The sequence below is a fragment of the Agelaius tricolor genome, unplaced genomic scaffold (assembly GCF_023055355.1).
Source record: "Agelaius tricolor isolate 1412-34295 unplaced genomic scaffold, bAgeTri1.0.p SCAF_52, whole genome shotgun sequence".
NCBI lineage: Eukaryota > Metazoa > Chordata > Aves > Passeriformes > Icteridae > Agelaius > Agelaius tricolor.
In genome coordinates this window covers 2310239-2333537 of record NW_027269312.1, presented here as the reverse complement: position 1 = coordinate 2333537, position 23299 = coordinate 2310239, and the positions used below count along the sequence as shown (strand labels likewise).

Genomic DNA, 23299 nt, shown 5'->3' with positions numbered 1-23299 from the left:
CGGGCTAATATAACGGGCTAAAATAACTGTCATAAGGCTTAAACCACAAACTGTCAGAAGCTATTATGTTGAAAGGCTAACTAAGCAAATGTGTAACTATATGTAGCTATGTGCCTATATATGGTAAAGGCTATTGTGAGACCTTGAGGGAGAGGACGGGAGCCTTTGTCCAGGCGACCACCAGAAGGTAGAATAAGACCCCCTAGCAACTATCGGCGCAGACGCAGAGAACACCGGAAGGCCACCCAACAACAACAGATAAAAAGGAGGACTGAACTGCCAAGTGGCGTAGGCTGATGGTGGAGCGGTGACTCCCCAGCTACACCCAGCACTCCTGGGTGGGTGCAAGCCTTTTGTTGGCTGCACCCAGCGCTGTAATTTGCCTATTATCTCTTGCTCTATCAATTAATAAATTGCATTTTATTTGGACTCACTTGTTGGTGGTTGGTTCCTCACTGCAATTTATAACAAATTGGTGCCAAGACTCGGATCGGGAAAATTCTTGGAGAAGAGCACCTGTCGGGGAGGCGCCCCACCTCATGGGTGGCCCCAAGGTTGCCATTCTCCAGGACCCCCGACCAACGAACCCAAATTCAATAATAGGCAAACTGAGGCCGTCAACCCCATAATCTTTGTGCACGAAGCCCGGACAAGACGCGGCGAGGAGCGTGAGTATAAGCCCTGGGTAGATCCAGTTGGGGTTGGGATCCTGGAGTGTGGCACTCCCAGAGCGCAGTGTTTGAGACGTCCTCTGGAAGGTGCGAGTGCGGACCCCTTATAGTGCGGTTCCCAAGTACCCGCGAGGGACTGGGCCATGAACGGGGGGAAGCGAGAGAGTGTGTGGAAGAAGACGCTCCGGGAGGGGATAAGGGGAGAGTAAACCCTCTAAAGATACTCCAGAAGATGGGACAGGGGAAGAGCAAGCCCTCTAATCCCATAAAGAAAAGACCTCGCATAGGGCTCCCCTCAATACCTCCAGATAGCCCTTTAGGCTTGATGATTAAGTATGATCCATTAATGTATGGAGGTTTGGGGAGGGAAACAGATCAGGGCAGATAGCCTTTACTGGTCTGTGTTTGGAGCATTTGAGGATTGGATCTGTCAAGCCCTGAACACATATGTTAATTCAAAGGAACCATTTAGTGTGGAGGGAAGTGAATATGCTGCCCTATGGATTGTTGGTGAGACACGTTTCTCCCTATTTGTATTGAAATCTGAGAAAAAGAAGAAGAGATCAGGAGATAATTGGGAAATGCCTGATCCTTCTCCCCCACCTTATTTACCACCCCCAGAAAATCCTGATGCACCACTTCCTCCTGTTGGGCAAGCTTTGCTGAAAATGCAATTTGTAGCCAAGGCATGGGTGGATATTAGAAGAAAGTTAGGGAAGATGGAGGATTGGCAGGACAGAGGCTTAGATGAATTGTTAAGGAAGGCCCAGAAAGTGTATGTCAGAAGGGAAGATGAAAGTCACAAGCAAATGAGGATAATGGTGGAAGCAGTATGAGAGGGTCAAAAGAAGGGGCAAATGAGTCAGAGGGTTCCAGGTATGCAAAAGAAAGATCAAGCAAGAGAAAAGGGGGGTGGGGTCATTTGCTATTACTGCGGGAAGAAAGGACACGTGAGACGGGAATGCCACGAAAGGCAAGCAGATGAGAAACAGTTTCGGGACTAGGGGTGTCAGGGGCTCTACTTGCTGGGAAAAGAGAAACAACGGAGCCCCTGGTAAAGCTTAAAATAGGTCCCCAGCAACAGGTATACGAATTCCTTGTGGATTCGGGTGCCGAATGATCTACGGTACAAACTCTCCCTAAAGGATGTAATCTGTCTGCAGAAGTAGTGCAGGTAGTGGGAGCTAAGGGGGAACCCTTTGGTGTACCTATGATAAAAGATATGGTAATTGAAAGGCCTTCTAAAATAGGAATAGGGTCCTTATTGTTGGTCCCAGAAGCCGATTATAATCTTTTGGGGCGGGACCTTATGATTGAATTAGGAATAGGGATAGAGATAATTGAAGATAAATTAAGCGTAAAATTATGCCCTTTAAGGATCAGTGATGAAGAAGAAATTAACCCAGAAGTTTGGTACGCTCCAGACACTGTGGGCAGATTGGATATTCCTCCTTTTGAGGTAACCATTAAAAATCCCAAAATTCCTATCAGGGTAAAGCAATACCCTCTATCCAGCGAAGGGAGGAAGGGATTAAAACCAGAAATTGAACGGCTATTGCGGCAGGGGTTGCTTGAACCCTGTATGTCACCCTTCAATACTCCCATACTACCTGTTAGAAAATCAGATGGGAGCTATAGGTTAGTACATGATTTGAGAGAAATTAATAAAAGAACAGTTGAAAGGTTCCCTGTGGTAGCTAATCCATATACCTTACTCAGTAAATTGGGGCCTGAGGACAGGTATTACACAGTGGTAGATCTTCAGGACGAATTTTGGGCTTGCCCACTTAAGGAAACATCACGAGATTATTTTGCGTTTGAATGGGAAGACCCAGACACAAACCGCAAGCAACAACTTCGATGGACAGTATTGCCCCAGGGATTTACAGAATCCCCTAAGCTGTTCAGACAAGTGTTAGAACAGATCCTGCAGGAATATCACCCCGAGGAAGGGACCACCTTAATTTAGTATGTGGACGACTTGCTAATAGCAGGAAAAGAGGAAGAATCAGTTAGAAAGGGAAGTATAAAGTTGTTAAATTTCCTTAGTCCCAAAGGGCTAAAAGTTTCGAAATCTAAATTGCAGTTTGTAGAAAAAGAGGTAAAATAGTTAGGACACAGGCTAATTGAGGGAACAAAAAAAGTTGGATCCTGCTCGAATGTGGTAAATGTAAAACACTAAAATGGATTTATGCTAGACGTTTATTTTATAATTTATGTGCAGAATGTTATCATGAAAACCAGAAGAACTCTATGTGGGAAAGACAATTAGAGGCGTTTATTGGTGGGCCCAGGTCTATTCAGAATATACATCAATTACTCAAGAACAGAGAACAAGCTTTCTGGGCAATCAACGCCAGTGAAATCTGCACATATGTTACTCTTTTAGCTTATTGTAAAAAATCACGTATAATCACTTTTGAGTGTGATAAAAATGTATTTGTGCCTTATCCTCATTCTGTACTTAGCATTAAGTGGTATGCCGAGAACGAATATTGGCGCCATCGTTGCCTATGGGTTTATTCCCAAAGACCAACAAAAAATCATGGATGCTAGACGCAATGACAAAGGATTGTATAATATATTGCAGAATTGAGGGGTGGGAATGTTATCCTTTTGTATGCTTTTTTTTTGCAGGATTTGCCAAAAATGGTGGTGGTGGGTCCAATACTGCCGAGAAAGACCTCCGGCTGGTATTTATAGAGGGTGTTAAAAGGGGAATTAACAGAAACCATTCTAAAATTAGGGGAGCTTTTGGGGAAGTGGGTAAGACATGAATTTTTACAGGCAATAGGGAATCTTTACTAAGGGTCTAAATTCAGAGGCATGTTTTTCTCATGCTAGTAAACCCACTCCCTTCGTAAAAAGGAATACTACTGGAAATGGATGCCCGGTGTTATTGCAGTTCTCCTTTGGAAAAGGAATTGGGAACCATATCGAGAAAGGCAAAAACAAAAGAGATCCCTGAGCAAATACCTCTGCTGCCGAGAAGATGGTTCACCCCGTGGCCCGATGCAACTGGATCGACGGGTGAGGCAGAGAGGAAAAGGCAAAGGGATCTGCGACCCACAGTGGAGCATGCTTACTGCCTCTCAAATACTGAAGTTCCCTTGAGGACTAACACACTCCGGGAATCTGAAAAGACAGCTCCCCAGGGAAATCAAAGAGTATGTAAGATCTTTAAGGTAGGACCCCACCCTCTTTGGCAAATCTGTGATAGGGGACATAGGAATAAGTAACTAGAAATATAGAGGGGGGGAGAACATCTAATTCAAGTAGATATGAGATTCACTTAAATCTATTATAAGGGTTTTGTTTGCATTAAAACGATTTGATGAACAAAATGGGTAAAAGGGGGGAATTGTAATGAGTTAATGTCTTAGTTTGTTCATCAAAACTATAGAAGGGGGAAAAGCCAATAGTAGAAAACCCGCAAGAATAGATGTGACCAACTAATATGTTGCAAGATGAATATAACGGGCTAATATAACGGGCTAAAATAACTGTCATAAGGCTTAAACCACAAACTGTCAGAAGCTAATACGTTGAAAGACTAAGCAAATGTAGTGTAACTATATGTAGCTATGTAAGTGTAACTATATGTAGCTATGTGCCTATATATGGTAAAGGCTATTGTAGGACCTCGAGGGAGAGGACGGGAGCCTTCGTCCAGGCGACCACCAGAAGGCAGAATAAGACCCCCTAGCAACTATCGGCACAGACGCAGAGAACACCGGAAGGCCACCCAACAACAACAGATAAAAAGGAGGACTGAACTGCCAAGTGGCGTGGGCTGATGGTGGAGCGGTGACTCCCCGGCTACACCCAGTGCTCCCGGGTGGGTGCAAGCCTTTTGTTGGCTGCACCCAGCGCTGTAATTTGCCTATTATCTCTTGCTCTATCAATTAATAAATTACAATTTATTTGGACTCACTTGTCGGTGGTTGGTTCCTCACCGCAACTTATAACACCGTCCTTGGAAATCACGCCCAGCCACTCACAAAAGCCATGTGGGCTCGCCCTGGCTTGCAGCACACACACTCCATCTGCCGAGCTGATGCCCACAGAGCGCCCGGGCTTCTTGCGGTAACGCTGTCCCTGTCTTCTTTTCTCTCTCTGTCCTTTTCCCTTTCTACTGCCTTCTCTGCCCCTTTGGTAAGAACCCTTACCCTCCTTTATCAATAAACAGTTCTCAGATATAATATTGCCATGTTTGTGCTTCATTTTCATCCGAGAAACCTTTCAGCAAGAATCCTCCCCGACTCCCCCTTTTACAGTGGGATGGGACAGGGGTAGTGGAAGGGGGAATGGGGAGCACAGGGTGCCCTGTGTAGCCTCCCCCTGACCCATGACCACCTCCCTTGGAAGGATGGGCAGCCACAGGAGCCATGGAGGGAGCACCCCCAGTGTCACCCAGTGCCTCCTGCTTCCCAGAGCATCACAACTTTTGGTGTAGATTGTCATAGATGTCACTGGGCTCCCACGGTTGCCTTTGCAGCTCCATGTACATCGCCTGAGGATCCTCCAGTGGGGGTGCCAGGGGGTCTTGGGGGGCCCTGTGGGAATAAGGGGGTGTGTGGAAGGGGATGGGAGGTACTGGGGGTTTGGGTAAAAGGTGTATCATGGCTGGAGCCTGCACCCACCTTTCCTGGTTCTTCCTGGCAGCTGCAGAGGAAAGAGGGGAGGGGTGACTGTGGGGTCCCCAGGGCCCTGACTGCTCTCAGGATTCCTGAACTCCCATGGGACCCTCAATCTTCAACAGGACCCCCATGCATCCCTGGAGCCCCCCAGAATTCATGAGCATCCTCAGTGCCCCGAATCAACTCAGCCTTAAGTACCCAAAGCCCAGGAGGGACAGAGACCCCCCGAACACCCCCAGGGCCCCTGAAAGAACTCCCAGCATCCCTGAACAACCCTCCTGCACCTTCCCAAGCTCTACAGCACTCCCAGCCAATGTCATAACTCTTGGATTGTGAATGCCACAATCTCGTTCCCCAATTATAGGGGCCTCTACAGTCCCCTGGGACCCCTGTCCCCCCATTGTCACCCACCCACACGGTGCCACCATCTCCAGGCCACAATGACACCCACGAGCAGGAGCAGGAACAAAAGGGCCCCACTGACCCCTGCAGCCACTGCAAGAAACAGAGGGGGACACATCAGGGTCACCCATGACCCCAGGGGTCCAGCACTCCCTGGTTACCCTCTGGGACCCCACCTGTGTCCCTGTGTGTCCCTCTGTCCTGCGGTGTCACATCCAGGGCACCGGGGGTGATGGTGGCATTGGCCACGGGCACTGCGGGGACAGAGACAGGGCTGAGGGCACAGGGAGGGGCTGGCAGCCGGTGTGGGGGGACAGGGATGGGGGATGGGTGTGATGGGGGATGTCAGGAATGGGGTCATAACACAGAAGGGTGTGGGCACAAGGGAAGTAATAGAAGGAGCAAGGAAATTTTTGTTGGGGACTTGGAGATGCCCAAACAGGGGACCCGAGGTGTCTGTGGGGGCTCCCTGTGCCCATCCCGCACTCCCTGTGCACCATGACATGGAGCCTGGTGCTGCTTTTCCCCAACCCCGCCCCCCCTCAGGGTGCAGCTGGCAGCTGTAATTCCCTGAGTGGGAGACCCCCAGGGCGGGCACCAGCAGCTGTGGGGACCCCTGTGGGTCTCCCACCATCTTCCTGTCCCGGTAGAACACGTGCAGGAGGGGGGCTCGGGGCTGCAGGGGGCTGGGGGTGCTGAGGAAGCTGAGAGTCAGGGGGGACCCCAGGGTGGGCTTGGGGGACCCTCCAGCACTGGCACCAAGAAGAGCTCAGGGAAGGAGAGGGGAGAGGGAATTTCGGCCCCGAGTCCCTGGGGAGGGGCTTTGGGGGTGTCGGAGTGGGGACTTTGTGGTGCTCACCGTGCACTGTCACTGTCACTGGTGGTGACTCCCTCCACCCCCAGGATCCCACCTTGCCCCTGCAGCTGTAGTGGCCACTGTGGCTCAGCTGCAGAGGGGACAGGGACAGCTCAGTGACATTGGGGAACACCCCCAGTTCCTTCCCCTCCTGGTAGAAGGACACCAAGCTGACCGTGCTGTTCCACCAGCCCCAGCAGCGCAGTGTCACCGTGTCCCCCTCCAGCAGCTCCCGCGCTGGCACCTGCAGCACCAGATCATCTGGGGGACAGAGGGGATTCATCACATCACAGGGATCTCAAGGGTTCTGCTGACATCGGGACCCTCACTGAGTCACACCCAGTGCACCAGAGGTCAGCAATTCCACAAACAGGGTCCTCTCACTCGGGGATGATCTGGGATGTCCCCAGAGCAGGGGATGGGCTCTGGTCACACAGGAGGTGACCCATGGAGCAGAGCCCACCCAGAGCCCACAGAGTCCCCGTGGGTGCCAGGCTGGGGACAGCAAAGCCCCCCTCACCTTCTGAGACAATCACAGGGGGGCTGAGCGCAGTGCCAGGTCTGTCACACCGGTAAATGCCTTTCATGGTGACACTGAGGCGTTCAGGTCCCTGCTGCTCCCAGTGCTGCCCGTCCTTGTACCAGGTGGTGGCACCAGCGGTCCCCGAGCCCTGGCAGGTCAGTGTCACCAGGTCCCACAGCACCGCCGGCCTCCAGGGGGGCTCCACCAGGAGCTGGGTGGTCTGGGCACCTGTGGGTGACAGGGGACACCAGCCTGCCAGGGCCACTGTGGGGCTGGGGACAGTGGGGTGGGGCCATGGCATCCCCCGAGGACTCACCAGTGAGGCCGAGGGTCTGGGCTGGAAGGGAGAAGGGACAGGGCTGGGTGGGGGTGGCACTGTGCGGTCAGAGGCACGGGGGCAGGGGGAGTGGGGGCTGTCCCTGAAAAATGTCTCAGTGGGGGCATTGGTGAGGCACAGAGGTCTCGAGGACAGGGACCCCTCAGCTCCCCTGTGCCCCCTCCCCTCCCCATCCCCAGGGTGTCAGGCCCATGCCTGGGGCACTCACCCCACAGGAGCAGCGCCACCTTCCCGGCCATCCCGGTGTCCCTAGCCATGTGCACTGGCTGTCACTCGCTGCTGTGGCCACCGCTCCCCTGGCTGGCGGCTCTTTGGATGAAGGGGAAGGAAGCGAGGTCACGTCCGTCCCCATGCGTAGGTGGCCCTTGGTGGGGGCAGGGTGGCCACAAGTTGGGCACAGGCTGTGGGCAGGGTGGGGACAGCCTGGGGACATGGTGGGGGATGCTGTTGCCAGGAGTGGGGAGCTCAGGGGATGTGGGGAAACAAGGATGGGTGTCCAGGAGAATGGGAGTCCACTGGAATTGGGGTTTCCATACCTGGGGGGATTCAGGGATGGGGCTGCTCGGGGAACATGGTCCCCAGGGATTTGGGGTCATGGCAAGTGGGTGCCAGGGCTGGGGGTACAGAGGGAAAAAGGGGACGCTCGGGAATAGGGGTTCAGGGGGAAGAAGCAGCCCATGGGATGGGATCAGGGCAATGGTGGGGCTGGGCAATGTCAGTCCTGGCATGGGGGTCCCCAGGGAGGAGAGACCAAGGCAATGGGGGTCCCATGGTTGGGTTCCCAGGGGAATGGGGGTGCCAGGGATGGGCAGTGGCTGGGTGGGCACCGGGGTCAGAGCTCCTTCATGGGGTGCCTCAGATTTTGGGGTGACTCAGAGCCCAGCACAGTCCCCACCCTGGGGCACCCCATGGCTCTCCTGGGAGGTTCTGTGTCTCTGCCCCACACAGCCCTGGGCTTTTTCCTATCTCCCCGCATTTCCTGGCTGAACCATCCCAGGGAACAGCTGGGAGAATCCCAGGAAGGGAAAAAAGGGGTTGGGGGGTGCAGGCAGTGGTTTCAGGGCTGTGGGGGATGGATCTCCCTGTCTGTGACCCCCCAACTCTTTCTCTTTCCTGCAGCGGTTTGTGCTGAGGCAAGGACATGAATTCTGTCCAGGGGGCACATCCAGAGGGGTCCAGCCTTTAGGGAAAAGGGCAGCTCTGCTGTGGTGACACCCGGCTCTTGTCCCAGCCTCTTGTCCCTGGGAGCTCCTCCTCGTTCTGGGGGTGCCACATCCTTGGGGATTCCTTTCCCAGAGGTGGCACATCCTGGGGTCCTCTGTCCTGGCTGGGCCTTGAGCATTCCCGCTGTCCCCAGTGGGGCCCTGTGACCTCTGGGGTGCCCAAACTTAAGGAGGCATCTTTTATGACCTTGCCCTGATGATGGTAAATCCCAGGATCAAGCTGGTTGAATTCCCTGATGCCCAATTGCTTTGGACAATTTTGGGGTCATATTTTGGTCTCAGATTTTGAGATGACTCAGAGCCCAGCACAAACCCCACCCTGGGGCACCCCAGGCTTGTCCTGGGAGGCTCTGGGTCTCTGCTCCACAAATCCCTGGGCTTTTTCCTGTCACCCAAATTTCCTGTCTTAGCAATCTCAGGAAACACTTGATTCCCAGTTGACTGTGACAAAATTACACAGCCATAGAAAAAAGGCATAAATCTTTTCCTATACCATTATTTTCCCAATAAAACACAAACTCCTCAAAAATCAAACTGACAAGGTATAAAATGCTCTGGTTTATAGAATCCTTTTAATCATTGCTTTCCCAACAAGAGAAAATCAAAACACAATAAAAACACAAATAAGTGGACATAAAAACCACAAGAAAACCACAAACAAATCACAGTGAAATGAGACTTTTTGGTTCCCTTTAGCAGCCCCCTGCTGCATCCCACAGCAGCGTTTGCTTGTGGATAACACAGAGGGTGGAATCTCCCTGAGTGTCCAACAGCTCCATGGGATTGTTCCCTGCCTGCTGGGCAGCAACCCAGCCCCTAAGGAAGCCTTTCCTTGGGCCGTATTAAGGAACTCTTCCCATTTTGCTCGTTCCCACCCTGAAACTTGATTGACTTCCCATGGAGGAAGGGGACAAGCTCTGTCCATGCTTGGGACAGTGCACAGGAATCTGTGGAAATGCCCCTGTGTGCCTCAGGGTCTGATTCCCTGGTAAATCCACTCCAGCCTGCCCTGAATTCCCCTGCCTGGTCACTCCCTGCTGATGCTGTGACACCCCTGTTCCCCAGCCCCTCGTGTGCAGCCCCTGCTCAATATTTCCACACTTTTCCCTCTCTTCTGGTGTGCACATCCAGAACACAAACATTCTTTCCATGAGGTTCCAAAGGACAGGAGGCTTGTTCAAGTAGGAGGGCGCTGGTCAGGTTTTTGAGGAAATTGGTGTGGGATGTGCAGCAGTTCTGGAGATCTCTCAGTCCCTCGTTGAGAGTGACAAAATGATCAATTGCTGCATTTTCGGACTGAATCCCCCAAAGCTGCCCCTGCAGGGGCAGTTTCCAGAAAGCCCTGCTCTGAAAACCATCAAAGGCCCTCTCAGAGCCACTGCTTGGGCTCCCATTGGGTTCTGTGTTTCTTGCAGGGCTGAGCAAACCACAGGCAGGGCCTTTTTCCACCCACAGAATTCTCACCTCTGCAGCAGCTCTAAAGCTGCCAGAATCAAAGCCAAGGGGGCAGAGGGGACCCTCAGGGCCTGGCTGCCACCTGGGGCTGGGCAGAGCAGGTCTGGGCAATGGCCATCCCTGTGCAGTGGGGCTGGGCCATGGTTGGGCCCCAGCCTTGCATTGACAGGGGTCCCCAGGATGTGCCACCCCTGGGACAGGCACCCGGCCAGGAATGTGCAGGGACATTTCCGGAACTGCCACACCTGGGACAGGACCCCCCATGCCAGGATGTGTCACCCCCTGGGACAGGATCCCCCCAGGACAGGAGCCTCTGGATGTGCCACCCCAGGACAGAACCCCCCCTTAACCATCTGACTCTCAGCACAAACGGCCTCTTCCTTCTTGTCCAGGAAAAAGGAAGTGAAAATGTTGAGGGGGCACAGCCCAACACCTCCATCCCCCACAGCCTCCCCACCATTCCCTGCACCTCCTTCTCCCCATTTTCCCCCTCCCCTGAGTCCCCCCAACCCATTCACTGCTCAGGTGCTTCCCAGGATTGCTGAGCCAGGAACCAGGGGTGAGGGGACATGGCAAAATTAAGGAGAATAAGGAAAAAAAAGAAATAAAGAGAGGAAGAAGTCAGGGGCAGGGGAGGACACAGAGGCTGAGCTACCCAGGACCCCCATGAAAGCCTGGCCAGGAAATGAGCACCCTGGGGGTGATTTTGCAGAGCCCTGGGTCACTCCAAAATCTGAAGCATCCAGGGAAGGTGTTGTAACTTCTAGCATGGCTGTCTATCGAAATGCATCGGCCTGGTGCAATTATACAACAAAGAGAGTGTCAGTCTCATCAAATGACCCTATTCAATTGCCAGCAGGATATTTCCTGATATGTGGAGACCGTGCTTGGGCCGGTATCCCATCAATGCTGCACGGGGGACCATGTACACTTGGACGGCTGTCTCTACTTACACCTAACATGTCCATGATACTGAACATGAGCCGTCGCCATCATAGAGGCAAACGAATGGCTCATGCCTTTGCAGCCGACTGCTGGGACGATGTAAAGTTTTGGTCCCCAGCGGCCATAATTGCGGCATCTTTCTTAACTCCAGGGGTATCAGCAGCAGGTGCTCATGCTATTTTAAATAAGTTAGGGTGTTAGCTTGCTAAACAAACAAATGCAACTTTTTTAGCAATTTCCAGTCTTTTGCTTGATGTAGATTCTATTCGCCATGTGACGCTTCAAAATAGAGCTGCAATTGATTTTCTTTTACTTGCACAAGGCCATGGCTGTGATGATTTGAGGGCATGTGTTGCATGAATCTTTCTGATCATGCACGATCTGTACACTCACAGCTCTCTGAGTTACGAAGGTTAACTGGGAACTTACAGGTGGAATCAGGCCTTGGTATTGATGGATGGCTCAAATCTTTAAACTTAGGATGATGGTTACGTTCTATTGTTAAGATTAGCATTGTAGTAGCTATTGTAGCTTTGTTGTTAGTATTAGTCTTGCCTTGCTTTTGTATATGCTTACAGAATATGGTGCGAAAGATGATAACTACCGCATTTAATCAAACCATGCTTGTTTAACAGAAAAACAGGGGAGATGTAGAGAGCTTTTTGGATAGTTGGTTAGCTGAGAAAGGACATTTCGATGTGATACCAATGGATAAGGATAGGGGAAACAAGCTGGGAACTGAGCAACCAGTGTCCAATCACTGACGAAGGTCACAGTGACCTTCTCTGAAATGGGAAGACGGGGGAGAAAATCGCTTGCCAGAAAATGTAGTTATCTTAGGTAGAAAAGTTAGAAGAATGCAAACATAGAAGCAAAATAATTGTTAGAAGATAGAAGTAGGTGTGGTTGATCTAAGTGTGCTTTAACCAATAATGAGCTCAGCTTTTGCAATATGTATAAGCTTCATTAACACCAATATAAATATGGGTGAGCTTTCAATAAACTTTGGGATTTGCTAATCATTGCATATGGTGTGTCGCATTTCTCCCGACGTTCACGACAGGAAGGAGCTGAGACCCCCAGGCCCCCCCAGCCACTGCCCATCCCTGGCACCCCCATTCCCCTGGGACCCCAACCTTGGGACCCAATTTCCTTCTGTCCCCCCTTCCCTGAGACCCCCATCCGTGGACTGCACTTCCCCAGGATCTCCAACCCCAAGGAACCCCATCCCAGTAATTCCAGTCCCTGGGACACCCCTTCCCTTGGGGACCTTGATTTCCCCAGGGCTCCCATTCTCACAGGGATCCCCTTTCCCCTGGCACCCCCATGCCATGGCCCCCATCCCATGATCACAAATCCCAGGAGGCCACGTTGTTTGGGGCCCTCATTCCCAAGTCTGAGTCCACCCAACCCTTGGGACCCCCATTTCCCTGGGACCCCATCCTTGGGCACCCCATTCCCCTGGACACCCATCCCTGGCTCCCTACACAGCCTTAGACTCCAGATTCTGGCAACACCATGTCCCCACCATGTCCCACCCTGCCTCCCATGTCCCACAGCGTCCCCACCCTGCCCCCACCAAGGGCCACCTACGCATGGGGACGGACGTGACCTCGCTTCCTTCCCCTTCATCCCAAGAGCCGCCAGCCAGGGGAGCGGTGGCCACAGCAGCGAGTGACAGCCAGTGCACATGGCTGGGGACACCGGGATGGCTGGGAAGGTGGCGCTGCTCCTGTGGGGTGAGTGCCCCGGGCTTGGGCCTGACACCCCGGGGATGGGGAGGGGAGGGGGCACAAGGGGGCTGTGGGGACCCCTGAGGTCCCCAAGGCCAGCAGAGCCAGAGCGGGGCATAGAGCCCAGTGTGACCAGAGTTGGGGAGTGGCTTTAGGGACAAGAACAGGGGAACTGGGATGTGGGGACAGGAACAGGGGGGTAGAGATGTGGGAACAAGTATGTGGCAGAAGGAGCCTTGGGGCATGGGTAGCTGTGGGGACAGGGACAGGGGAACAGGGATGCAGGGACAGGGACAAGGGCCACATTGCATGGGGATGGGCCGGGAGAACAGGTGCCATTGGAATGGGATGATGGGCACAGGGCCATGGATTTATGGCTGTGGGGACAGGTGCTGTAGGGCTGGTGGAGGTGACATGTGCAAACATGGGGTGCCCACAGTGTCCCCATGACCCTCACCCAGCCCTGTCCCTTCTCCCTTCCAGCCCAGACCCCCGGCCTCGCTGGTGAGTCCTCAGGGGATGCCATGGCCCCACCCCGCTGTCCCCAGCCCCACGCTGGCCCTGGCAGGCTGGTGTCCCCTGTCACCCACAGGTGCCCAGACCACACAGCTCCTGGTGGAGCCCCCCTGGAGGCCGGCGGTGCTGTGGGACTGGGTGACACTGACCTGCCAGGGCTCGGGGACTGCTGGTGCCACCACCTGGTACAAGGATGGGCAGCACTGGGGCAGGAGGGACCTGAACACCTCACTGTCACCGAGAGTGGCACCTACACATGTGACAGACCTGGCATCAGTCTCAGTCCCCCTGTGAGTTTCTCAGACAGTGAGGGGGGTTTGGGTGTCCCCAGCCTGGCACCCAGGGGACCCTGAGGGCTCTCAGTGGGCTCCACTCCATGGTTCACCTCCTGGTGTAACCAGAGCCTGTCCCCTGCTATGGGGACATCCCAGATTATCCTAGTGTTGGGGAAACCATGTGGGAATTGGGGACCCCTGGTGCACTGGGTGTATCCCAGATGGGGTCCCGGTGCCATCGGGTGTAACAGGACCCCTCTGTCCCCCAGGCCCGCTGGTGCTGCAGGTGCTGGCACAGGCGCTGCTGGAGGGGACACGGTGACACTGCGCTGCCAGGGCTGGTGGAACAGCACCGTCACCTCGGTGTCCCTCTACTGTGAGGAGAATGGTCTGGGGGGGCTCCATGATGGCACCGAGCTGTCCCTGTCCCCTCTGCAGCTGCACCACAGCGGTCGCTACAGCTGCAGGGTCTGGTGAAATCCTGGTGGTCAGGGAGGTCATGAAATTCAGCACTGGTGACAGTGACAGGGCACAGTGAGCACCCCACAGCTGCCACCCTGACACCCCCACAGCCCCTCACCAGGGACTCGGGCTCACAAATCCCCCTCCCCTCTCCTTCCCAGAGCTTTTCTCAGTGCCAGTGCTGGAGGGTCCCCCCGAGCACTCTGAGGGGTCCCCCCTGACTCTCAGCTGCCTCAGCACCCCCAGCCCCCTGTGGCCCCGAGCCCCCTCCTGCACGTGTTCTACTGGGACGGGCAGGTGGTGGGGGGCCTGCAGGGTCCCTGCAGCTGCTGGTGCCCGCCGTGGGGGTCTCCCACTCGGGGAATTATGGCTGCTAGGTGCACTCCAAGGGGTGTGCTGTGCAAAAGAGCAGCGCCCAGCTCCGTGTCACGGTGCGCAGTGAGTGCGGGGATGGGCACGGGGAGTCCCCACAGCCTCCTCAGCTCTCCCGGGCCTTCAGGGGATGCCCAGTCCTTCCAGACACCTGCCCTGTGGCCCCAACATTTCCCATATCCTACCCTTGCTCCCCTGCTCCCTTCTCATGTCCCTCTCAGGGTCCCCCACCCCTAGAGGGCTGCCCCCATCCTACCCCTACACATTTTCCATGTCCTGCCATCCCTGCCCCGGGTCCGTCCCCAGGTCCCCCCATTCCTGGTTTGTGTCTCCCCATCCCTCTCTGAGTCCCCTCACACCTCCCAGAATCCCCCCCATCTCTCTCTGAGGTCACCACACATTCCCCTGGTCCCCACACATTCCCCAGGTCACATCATTCCCTCCCTGGCTCCCCATACCCACCCTGGTGTCATCCTCCCCCCTCTCCAGGTGTCCCTTGGGGTTCCTTTCCAAGCCCCACCAATCTCTGCGCCCCCTCTCCCTCACTGGGGTCTCCCTGCCCCTCCCCTACCCCCCCCCGGGGTCCTTCACTGTCCCTTGCTATCCTCCCCTCCCACAGGGGTCCTGCCCTCCGGGGTGTCCCTGTCAGCACAGCCCCCCGGGGGACAGGTGGCACTCAGGGACAGCCTCGTGCTGAGCTGCACGGTGGCCACGGGGATAGGTCCCCTGTCCTTCTCCTGGCACTGAGAGGGCGCGGGGGCACCGCTGGGCACCGGCCCCTGCCTGGAGCTGTGTCACACTGGGGACAATGACAGCGGCCAGTACCGGTGCAGGGTCAGCAATGGGGACAGTGTGGCCGAGAGTGACCCCATGAATGTCACTGTCCTGGATGAGCGAGACCCTCTGGCGTGGGATGACCCCACCCATGGCACTCCCATCCCACTTCACCAGGTGCCAGCCCCGTCTTTGTCGCCACAGTGCCCATGGCCAATGCCACCATCACCCCTGGTCCCCTGGCACACCAGGTGCGTGCAGGGGACCCCATGACCCTGCACTGCTCAGTGCAGGTGGGCTCAGTCCCTGTCACCTTCACCTGGCTGCACAACGGGAAGGAGGTGGCCCCATGGTCCCCTCCTGGAGCTTGGAGACATCAATGTGGGACATGTGGGCACCTACCAGTGCATGGCCACCAACCAGCTGGGACAGGACGGGCACCGCGTGTTCCAGGCACTCAGCCCAGAGGTGGCCCTGGAGGTGACACCTGGCTCACCCTGGGGCACAGGTGGGGTCACATGGGGTCACTGGGGTGTTCAGGACCTCCAGGGTTCCAGGTGACCCCAATGTGTCCCCTCTGTTCCCAGCAGTGGCTGTGAATGTCAGCAGGACCCTCCTGTTCCTGCTCCTGCTCCTGGCTGTCATCGGGGGCTGTCACTGCTGGCACCGCCGGGGTGGGTGACAATGGGGGGGTCACGAGGTCCTACAGGAACTGGGGGGAAGCCCCACACACTGGGGGGGGCACTTGGGGCATCACCCAAAGCTCCTGACCTGGAGGAAGCTGAGTCCCCAGTGACCTTTGCTTGGGGTGCTCACAGGTTTGGGGCATTTTGGAGGGTCCTGGGCTGTCCCAGGAAGGGCCTTGAGGTATATTGGGGTGACTCTGGGATCTCCTGGGGGCTTTTAGGGAGGTGTTGGAGAGTTGTGCAGGGATGTTGAGAGCTCTTGAGGGATCCTGGAGCTGTTTGGAGGCTTCCCTGCATTCCATTCTTGGGGTTTTTGGGGGCTTGAGGGGTGCTCAGGGGCTGTGTGAAGAATCAGGGTCCCAAGGCAGTTCAGGGGTCCTGGGGAGGGGGTTGGAGTACCTGGGTGTCTCAGGTGTTCTGGGGTACCTCAGGGGTGGTTTGGGGTGCAGGGGCCTGGGAGTCCAGTAGAAATCAGTGTCTGGTGGGGGTTCAGGGGTCCAGTGGGCATTTAAAGGTCCCAGGTGGGGTTGGGGCCCAGGGCATCCCATGATCACCCCATCCTCTTTTTCTTGCAGCTCTCAGGAAATGCCAGGACAGGTGAGTGGGGAGCTCCAGCCATGGCTCTCCTTGACCCCCTCCCCAGACACCCCTCAGACCCCCCCTTATCCCCACAGGGCCCCCCCAGAACCCCCTTATCCCCTGGAGGAGGGGGAGGGGCTGGACACCGAGGGGGCAGGGGGTGAGTATGGGGGATGGGTGGGGACACAGACATGTCACCCATGGGTGTCACCCCCAGCCAGGTGTCCCTTACTGTCCCCCCCAAGGACCCCCAGGTGACGCAGGCAGAGCTGCCAGGACCACACGGGCGACTGCAGGACACCAGTGACATCCATGGGAACGTGCTGTGACACTGGGGGACACTGGGAGTCCCCATCCCATGGCTCCCGTTGTGGCCCATCCTGCCTGGGGTGATGATCACGAGTCAGGGGGGGCTGCACAGGGCACCCAGTGCTCCCCTTTCCCCCTCCCAGTTCCCCCAGTACACCCATGGCCCCCCAGGCTCCTCCCAGTGCCAGGGGGCACAGGAGCCATTTCCTTATTTGGTCCAAAATGCAGCTTTTTGGTTAAACTGGCAGAGATGGTGTTTGTTCAGCGTTGTCGGGCTTTGGAACGTGATTCTCCAGTTCTTGGCTGCACTAAAAACCAGGGGCTGATGCCCCTCACCTTCCCAGTGGAGGCACAAAGATCCCAAAGGGCTGAGAGAAGAACAATTTGCTGAATCAGCAACAAGAGAACAAAACCAACAGAAACAGCAACAAGGTTCAGAGTCCAAATAGTCAGACAAGGAACAATTTCCAGGGAAAGCCCCCAATAAGGAACAAACCCCAGACGCTGTCCCCAGCACGTTTCCACCACCAGAGGAACCTGGCAGGGCCCTTGTGCTTCCTTGCTCTGATGGCCAACACAGCCTTTAGGAGGCTCTGGATCCTCTTCTCCCCTGTCCCAAAGCCCTCCTCTGCCCTGTTCCCCACATGAGGATGTCAGAAAGGCCCCGTGGGGGTTCTGGAGCCTCCCCCTTTTCCAGGGCAGTTGGGATCAGGCCATGGCACAGGGCGGGTGTCAGAGACAGGAGAAGTTTGATGTCTGGAGACATTTTGGAACACCTCTATGTGGCAGGGGTGGGTAAGGCCTTGCTTTTGGTGAGACAGGGCCCCATCTGTCCATCAGTCTGTCAGCCGTAGCACATTGGGGACAGTGTGATGCTCTGCCAAAGACAGCTCCTGAGTGGCCGGGTGACCAGGAGTGCCAGCTGGGGACATAGCCCTTGGTGGCCCAACTGGCTTAAAAGGCAGAGCATGAGGTGACCAAGTCCTTGATCCTGTCTTCTTTTGGGGTGTCTGTCCCCAACCGAGGAGTTGGCAACTTGTTTAAATGAGAAATATCTGCCAAGGAAAGTGGGAACATTCCTGGAATGGAAAGAAGAAACGTGTGTAATATTTTCTTTAATTTCAAAAATGATGGGGCTTCCAGGCAAAAGTGTTGGAAAAGGAATAATAGCTCTGTAGTAGGAAATTTATAAAGCAGAAGAGAACAAAGAACATAAACCCAGAACTTTCCCTCCCGCTCAGCGCTGTTGGTTTTTGTGGCAGTTATAACCGCGGCCAGCAGGGGGCGCTGCAGGGAGCACTCCCGGCCAGCAGGGGGCGCCCCGCTCCAGCTCCATCCCCTCAGGGGCCATGGCGGCTTCGGGCGGGAGGGAGGAGGGGAAATCGCTCCTTTTGCAAACTCACGGCCACCAATCGGTCCCGGCACCACCACCGGCAGCGGGCAGAAGCCGCCAAGGCAGCAGGTTGGATCCCAGTGCCCACTGGCAGCGTAGCAGTGTCCCGGGGCCAGGCACACGCCCTGCACAACACCTGCAACCGCTCTATGATCCCGAATGGAAGGAAAGCAGCACCTGACCCTTGACAGGTTTTGGGTCCACAGCAGCACCTCTGGTGGCTTTGTGCCACAATTCCTGCAAACCCTCAGCCTTTCACTCAGGTGAGGAAGACAGGGATGGAGCAGTTTTGGGGACACCTGGAATCCAGACAGGGTCACTCCCCACTGCCCCACCATGGCTGTGGGTTAGAGCCCCTACTCAGTATTCCCACACATTTCCCTGTTGTCTAGGAGCCGAATCAGAACCCATTTATTCTTCCCAGGCCTTTCCAAAGCGCTGCAGGTTTGAGACAGGAAGGACATGGGTCCAGGTCAGGTTTTTGAGCAGATTGTTGTCTTTGCAGGTTTCTGGGGCTCTCTCAGATCCTTGCTGCAAGGGACCTAATGATCAGTTGGTGCATTTCCAGACTGCTTCCCTCTTAGCTGCCTCTGCACGGGGCAGTTTCCAGCCAGCCCTGCTCTGAAAACCATCAAAGGCCCTCACAGAGCCACTGCTTGGGCTCCCTTTGGGTTCTGTGTTTCTTGCAGGGCTGAGCAAACCACAGGCAGGGCCTTTTTCCACCCACAGAATTCTCACCTCTGCAGCAGCTCTAAAGCTGCCAGAATCAAAGCCAAGGGGGCAGAGGGGACCCTCAGGGCCTGGCTGCCACCTGGGGCTGGGCAGAGCAGGGCTGGCCAATGGCCATCCCTGTGCAGTGGGGCTGGGCCATGGCTGGGCCCCAGCCTTGCATTGACAGGGGTCCCCAGGATGTGCCACCCCTGGGACAGGCACCCGGCCAGGAATGTGCAGGGACATTTCCGGAACTGCCATACCCAGGACAGGACCCCCCATGCTAAGCTGTGTCACCCCCTGGGACAGGATCCTCTCATGAGAGGACCCCCCCTGGATTTGCTGCTCAGGACAGAACCCTCCACCCCCATTATACTCAGCACAAACGGCCTCTTCCTTCTTCTGCAGGAGAGAGAAAGTGTTGGGGGGCACAGCTCAACACTCCCATCCCCCAGAGCCTCCCCACCCTTCCCTGCACCCCCCACTTCCCCATTTCCCCCCTCCTCTGAGTCATCCCAACTCATTCCCTGCTCAGGTGCTCTCCAGGATTGCTCAGCTGGGAACGGGGCATGATGGGACCTGGCAGAAAAGTGAGGAAAATAAGAAAAAAGATAAATATAGACTCAAAAAAGTCAAGGGCACAGCAGCAGAGCTACCCAGGACCCCTGTGCCCAGGAAATCAACACCCCAGGGGAGCAGCACTAGGCCCTGATTCACCCCAAAATCTGAGGCACCCAGGGAAGGAGCTGTGACCCACCAGCCCACCCAAGCAACTGTCCATCCCTGGCACCCCCTTCCCCTGGCACCCCAACCATATGATCCCCACTCCTTCCATCCCAACTTCCCCTGGCCATCATCCCAGGGCTGGCAGTCCCCAGGATCTTAATTCCCAAGGAACCCCAGCTTGGTAATTCTGGCCTCTGGGATCCCCCTTCCACTGGGGGCCTTGGTTCCACCAGGAATCTCATTCCCATGGCATGCCAATCCCTCGGCCCCATCCCATGATCACAAATCCCTGGAGGCCACGTTGTCCTGGGACCCTCACCCCAAGCCTGAGTCCACCAAATCCTTGGGTCCCCCATTCCCCTGAGACGCCATCCCTGGGCCTCCCATTACCCTGAACACCCATCCCTGGCCCCCTATACCGCCTCAGCCTCAAAATTCTGGCAACACCATGTCCCCACCATGTCCCACCATCACAAACACGTGCCACCATCACCCCCATGTCCCATCAGGTCCCCACCCTGCCCCCATCCTGTCCCCACCCTCCTCCCACCAAGGCCCAACTACACATGGGGACAGACGTGACCTCGCTCCTTTCCCTTCATCCAAAGAGCCACCAGCCAGGGGAGCGGTGGCCACAGCAGCGAGCGACAGCCAGTGCACATGGCTGGGGTGTCACGATCCGTCCTTACGAACGAGTTTCGAGATGGTTCGTGGATTGATCTCAGAGTGGAAAAAAAAAACTGACACAGCACAGGGGATTTGCAGTAATAATCAAAACAAATGCACCTTTATTGAATGACCATAGCAAAATGCGATAGAGAGATTAAGGGAGAGAAAAAGAGAAAGAGAGAGAACAAAGAGAGAGAAAGAGGGGGAATATAGCTACCAAACATAGAGACGAAGACCTTTGGTGCAGTCCAGCTGAGGATCTGCCTGTTACATCGGGGAGATCTCAGAGGTGCAGTTCATCTGGACTCCAATTCTACTCTCTTTCGATGGGGGAAGGGGGAATGGTATTTGCAAAGGGTACACACAGTCCCTGTTCTCAGCAGGAGGCGAGAGCCATTGTGTTCATGGTCCAATGCTCACACCTGCAACATCCATCTTGCTTTGGTCAGCTTGCCTCCCCCTGCACATCTCTGCTGGGTTGGGGGTTTCAGTCCCAGGCCTTGGAAGGAGGAGAGGGGGCCTTCTCACAAAGGGGTTTCATGTCTCAGTCTTTGATGGAAAGGCTTCTTACATCTCAGTCTGTCTGTCACAGTGGTTGCAAATGAGTGAGAAGGGTCTTCTGCAGGGGACCACCCAGAACTCAGGAAAAGTCCAGCTAGGCTGAGAGGTGGGACAGCTTCCAAGGCTATTGTTGCAAAAAGTGCACGGTGCCCCCTTCTTCTTCTCATTGGGCTTGGTGTAGCATACAGCAAACAACACATGTGAAAACAAAAACATAGCAATGCTCTCAGGTCTCAGGGCCTTGTTGGCATGTGACTTTCTCCTTCAGAGCCAGAGATTTTAGACAGGGGTAGTCTTCTCTTCAGTAGTTCCCCAATGATGACCGTGAGGCAGATGAGGGAAAATTTGGACTGACTCTCACAGGACTCCCAAAACTCCTCACCATTTAAGACTGTCCCAGGGGGGCTGAGCCCAGTTCTGGGTCTGTCACACATGTCGGTGTCACTCTCAGTGACCTTAAAGGGGTCGCATCCCTCCTGCCTCTAGTGCCGCCCATCCTTGTACCAGGTGGTGGCACCGGCGGTCCCCAAGCCCTGGCAGGTCAGGGTCACCCGGTCCCACAGCACCGCCGCCTCCAGGGGGGCTCCACCAGGAGCTGGGTGGTCTGGGCACCTGTGGGTGACAGGGGACACCAGCCTGCCAGGGCCAGCGTGGGGCTGGGGACAGCGGGGTGGGGCCATGGCATCCCCTGAGGACTCACCAGCGAGGCCGAGGGTCTGGGCTGGAAGGGAGAAGGGACAGGGCTGGGTGAGGGTGGCACCATGGGGACAGAGGCACGGGGGCACTGGGTGTGGGGGCTGTCCCCAGAAGGTCTCAGTGGGGGCACTTGTGTGGTACAGAGGTCTCGAGGACAGGGACACAGCAGCCAACCCCTGCTTAGGCATGGGGACCCTGTGCTGGCACAGGTCACCCCTGCCAGCCCCACAGACACATCCCCACGGCCCTGTGCCCATGATCCCATTTTGGTGGCACCTGTCCCCATGGCCCAAACACAGGGTGCTTGTCCCCTTGTCCCTGTCCCTGCATGTCTGTGTCCCTGTCCCCACAGCTGCCCCAGCCCCAAGGTTCCTTCTGCCACATCATTGTCCCAACATCTCCAATTCCATGCTCCTGTGCACTCATCCCAGTTCCCCTGTTCCTGTCCCCCTTTTCCTGTCCCCACGGCCATCCCACAGCTCTGGTCACACTGGGCTCCATGCCCTGGTGGCCCTGGGGTTCTCAAGGAACTGCGCAGCTCCCCTGTGCCCCCTACCCACTCATCTCTCCCTCACCAGAGCCCATCCCCAGGGCGTCAGACACCTGCCCAGGGGCACTCACCCCACAGGAGCAGCGCCACCTTCCCGGCCATCCCGGTGTCCCCAGCCATGTGCACTGGCTGTCACTCGCTGCCAGGGGTGGCTGTCCCCTGGCTGGTGGCTCTTTGGCCAGAGGGGAAGGAAGCGAGGTCAGGTCTCATCCCCATGTGTAGGTGGCACCTGGTGGGTGCAGGGTGGCCACAAGCTGGGGACAGGCTGTGGGCAGGGTGGGGACAGGATGGGGACAAGGCTGGGTGGGACAAGGTGGGACATGGGGCTCCCAGGAGTGGGGGGCTCAGGGGGTTTGGGAATGGGGAATGGGTGTCCTGGGGAATGGGAGGTCCCAGGGATGGGGTCCCTGGGAATGGGGGTGCTGAGGAGGGAGAGTCACTGGGAATGGGGGTGCCATGGGAATGGGGGTGCCCAGGGCTGGGGGGACTCAGGGATGGGAGTCCCAGGGGAACGTGGGATCCAGGGATTTGGGGTCATGGGATGGGGATGCTGGGGGAAAGGGGGGTCCCATGGGAGTGGGGGTCCTGGAGGAAGGAGGATTGCAGGAGATGAAATGAACAGGAGAGGGTTCCTTGGGAATGGGGTCCTGGGCCATGGAGACCTTGGGGAATGTCAGTATTAGGATGGGGGTCCCAGGGAGGGGGGGGACACAAGGAAAGGGGGTCCCATGGTTGGTTCCCATGGGAATGGAGGTCCCAGGGATGGGCAATTGCTGGGTGGGCCTGTGGGTCAAAGCGCCTTCCCTGGGTGCCTCAGATTTTGGGGTGACCCAAGCCCAGCACAGGCCCCACAAGGTGCTGGAGGCCTGGGCGTCGCCCCAGAGAGATTCTGAGGGGCTCTGAGTCTATGGAGGTGCCGCAGAGGTGAGAATTCTGTGGGGGAAAAAGGCCTGGCTGTGGTTTGCTCAGCCCTGCAAGAAGCACAAAACCCAATGGGAGCCCAAGCAGTGGCTCTGCCAGGGCCTTTGGTGGTTTTCAGAGCAGGGCTGGCTGGAAATCACCCCTGCAAGGGCAGGTCTGGAGGAAGCAGTCCGGAAATGCAGCAATTGATCACTTTGTCCCTAGCAGCAAGGGTCTGAGATAGCTCCCTAACTTCTGCAAACACAATAATGTTTTGCACAACAACCTGACTGGGTCCCTCCTCCTTCCTGTCTCAAACCTGAAGCCCTTTGGAA

At 55.9% G+C, this 23299-nt stretch overlaps 1 protein-coding gene and 1 long non-coding RNA gene across 2 annotated transcripts in view; both read right to left on the bottom strand.

Annotated features, from left to right (window-relative positions):
• Positions 1-23299, bottom strand: part of LOC139604569 (uncharacterized) — a 47290-nt gene that overhangs the window by 13699 nt on the left and 10292 nt on the right. The window contains 4 exon segments of the mRNA XM_071455694.1: positions 7090-7320; positions 7409-7429; positions 7657-7738; positions 13451-13551. Of these exon segments, the coding sequence (XP_071311795.1) occupies positions 7090-7320; positions 7409-7429; positions 7657-7738; positions 13451-13551 (435 nt within the window).
• Positions 4549-5809, bottom strand: LOC139604512 (uncharacterized). Its single transcript, XR_011683998.1, has 3 exons — positions 5723-5809; positions 5315-5336; positions 4549-5227 (listed from the first exon to the last, which is right to left on the bottom strand). It is a non-coding gene; the product is annotated as an uncharacterized lncRNA (long non-coding RNA).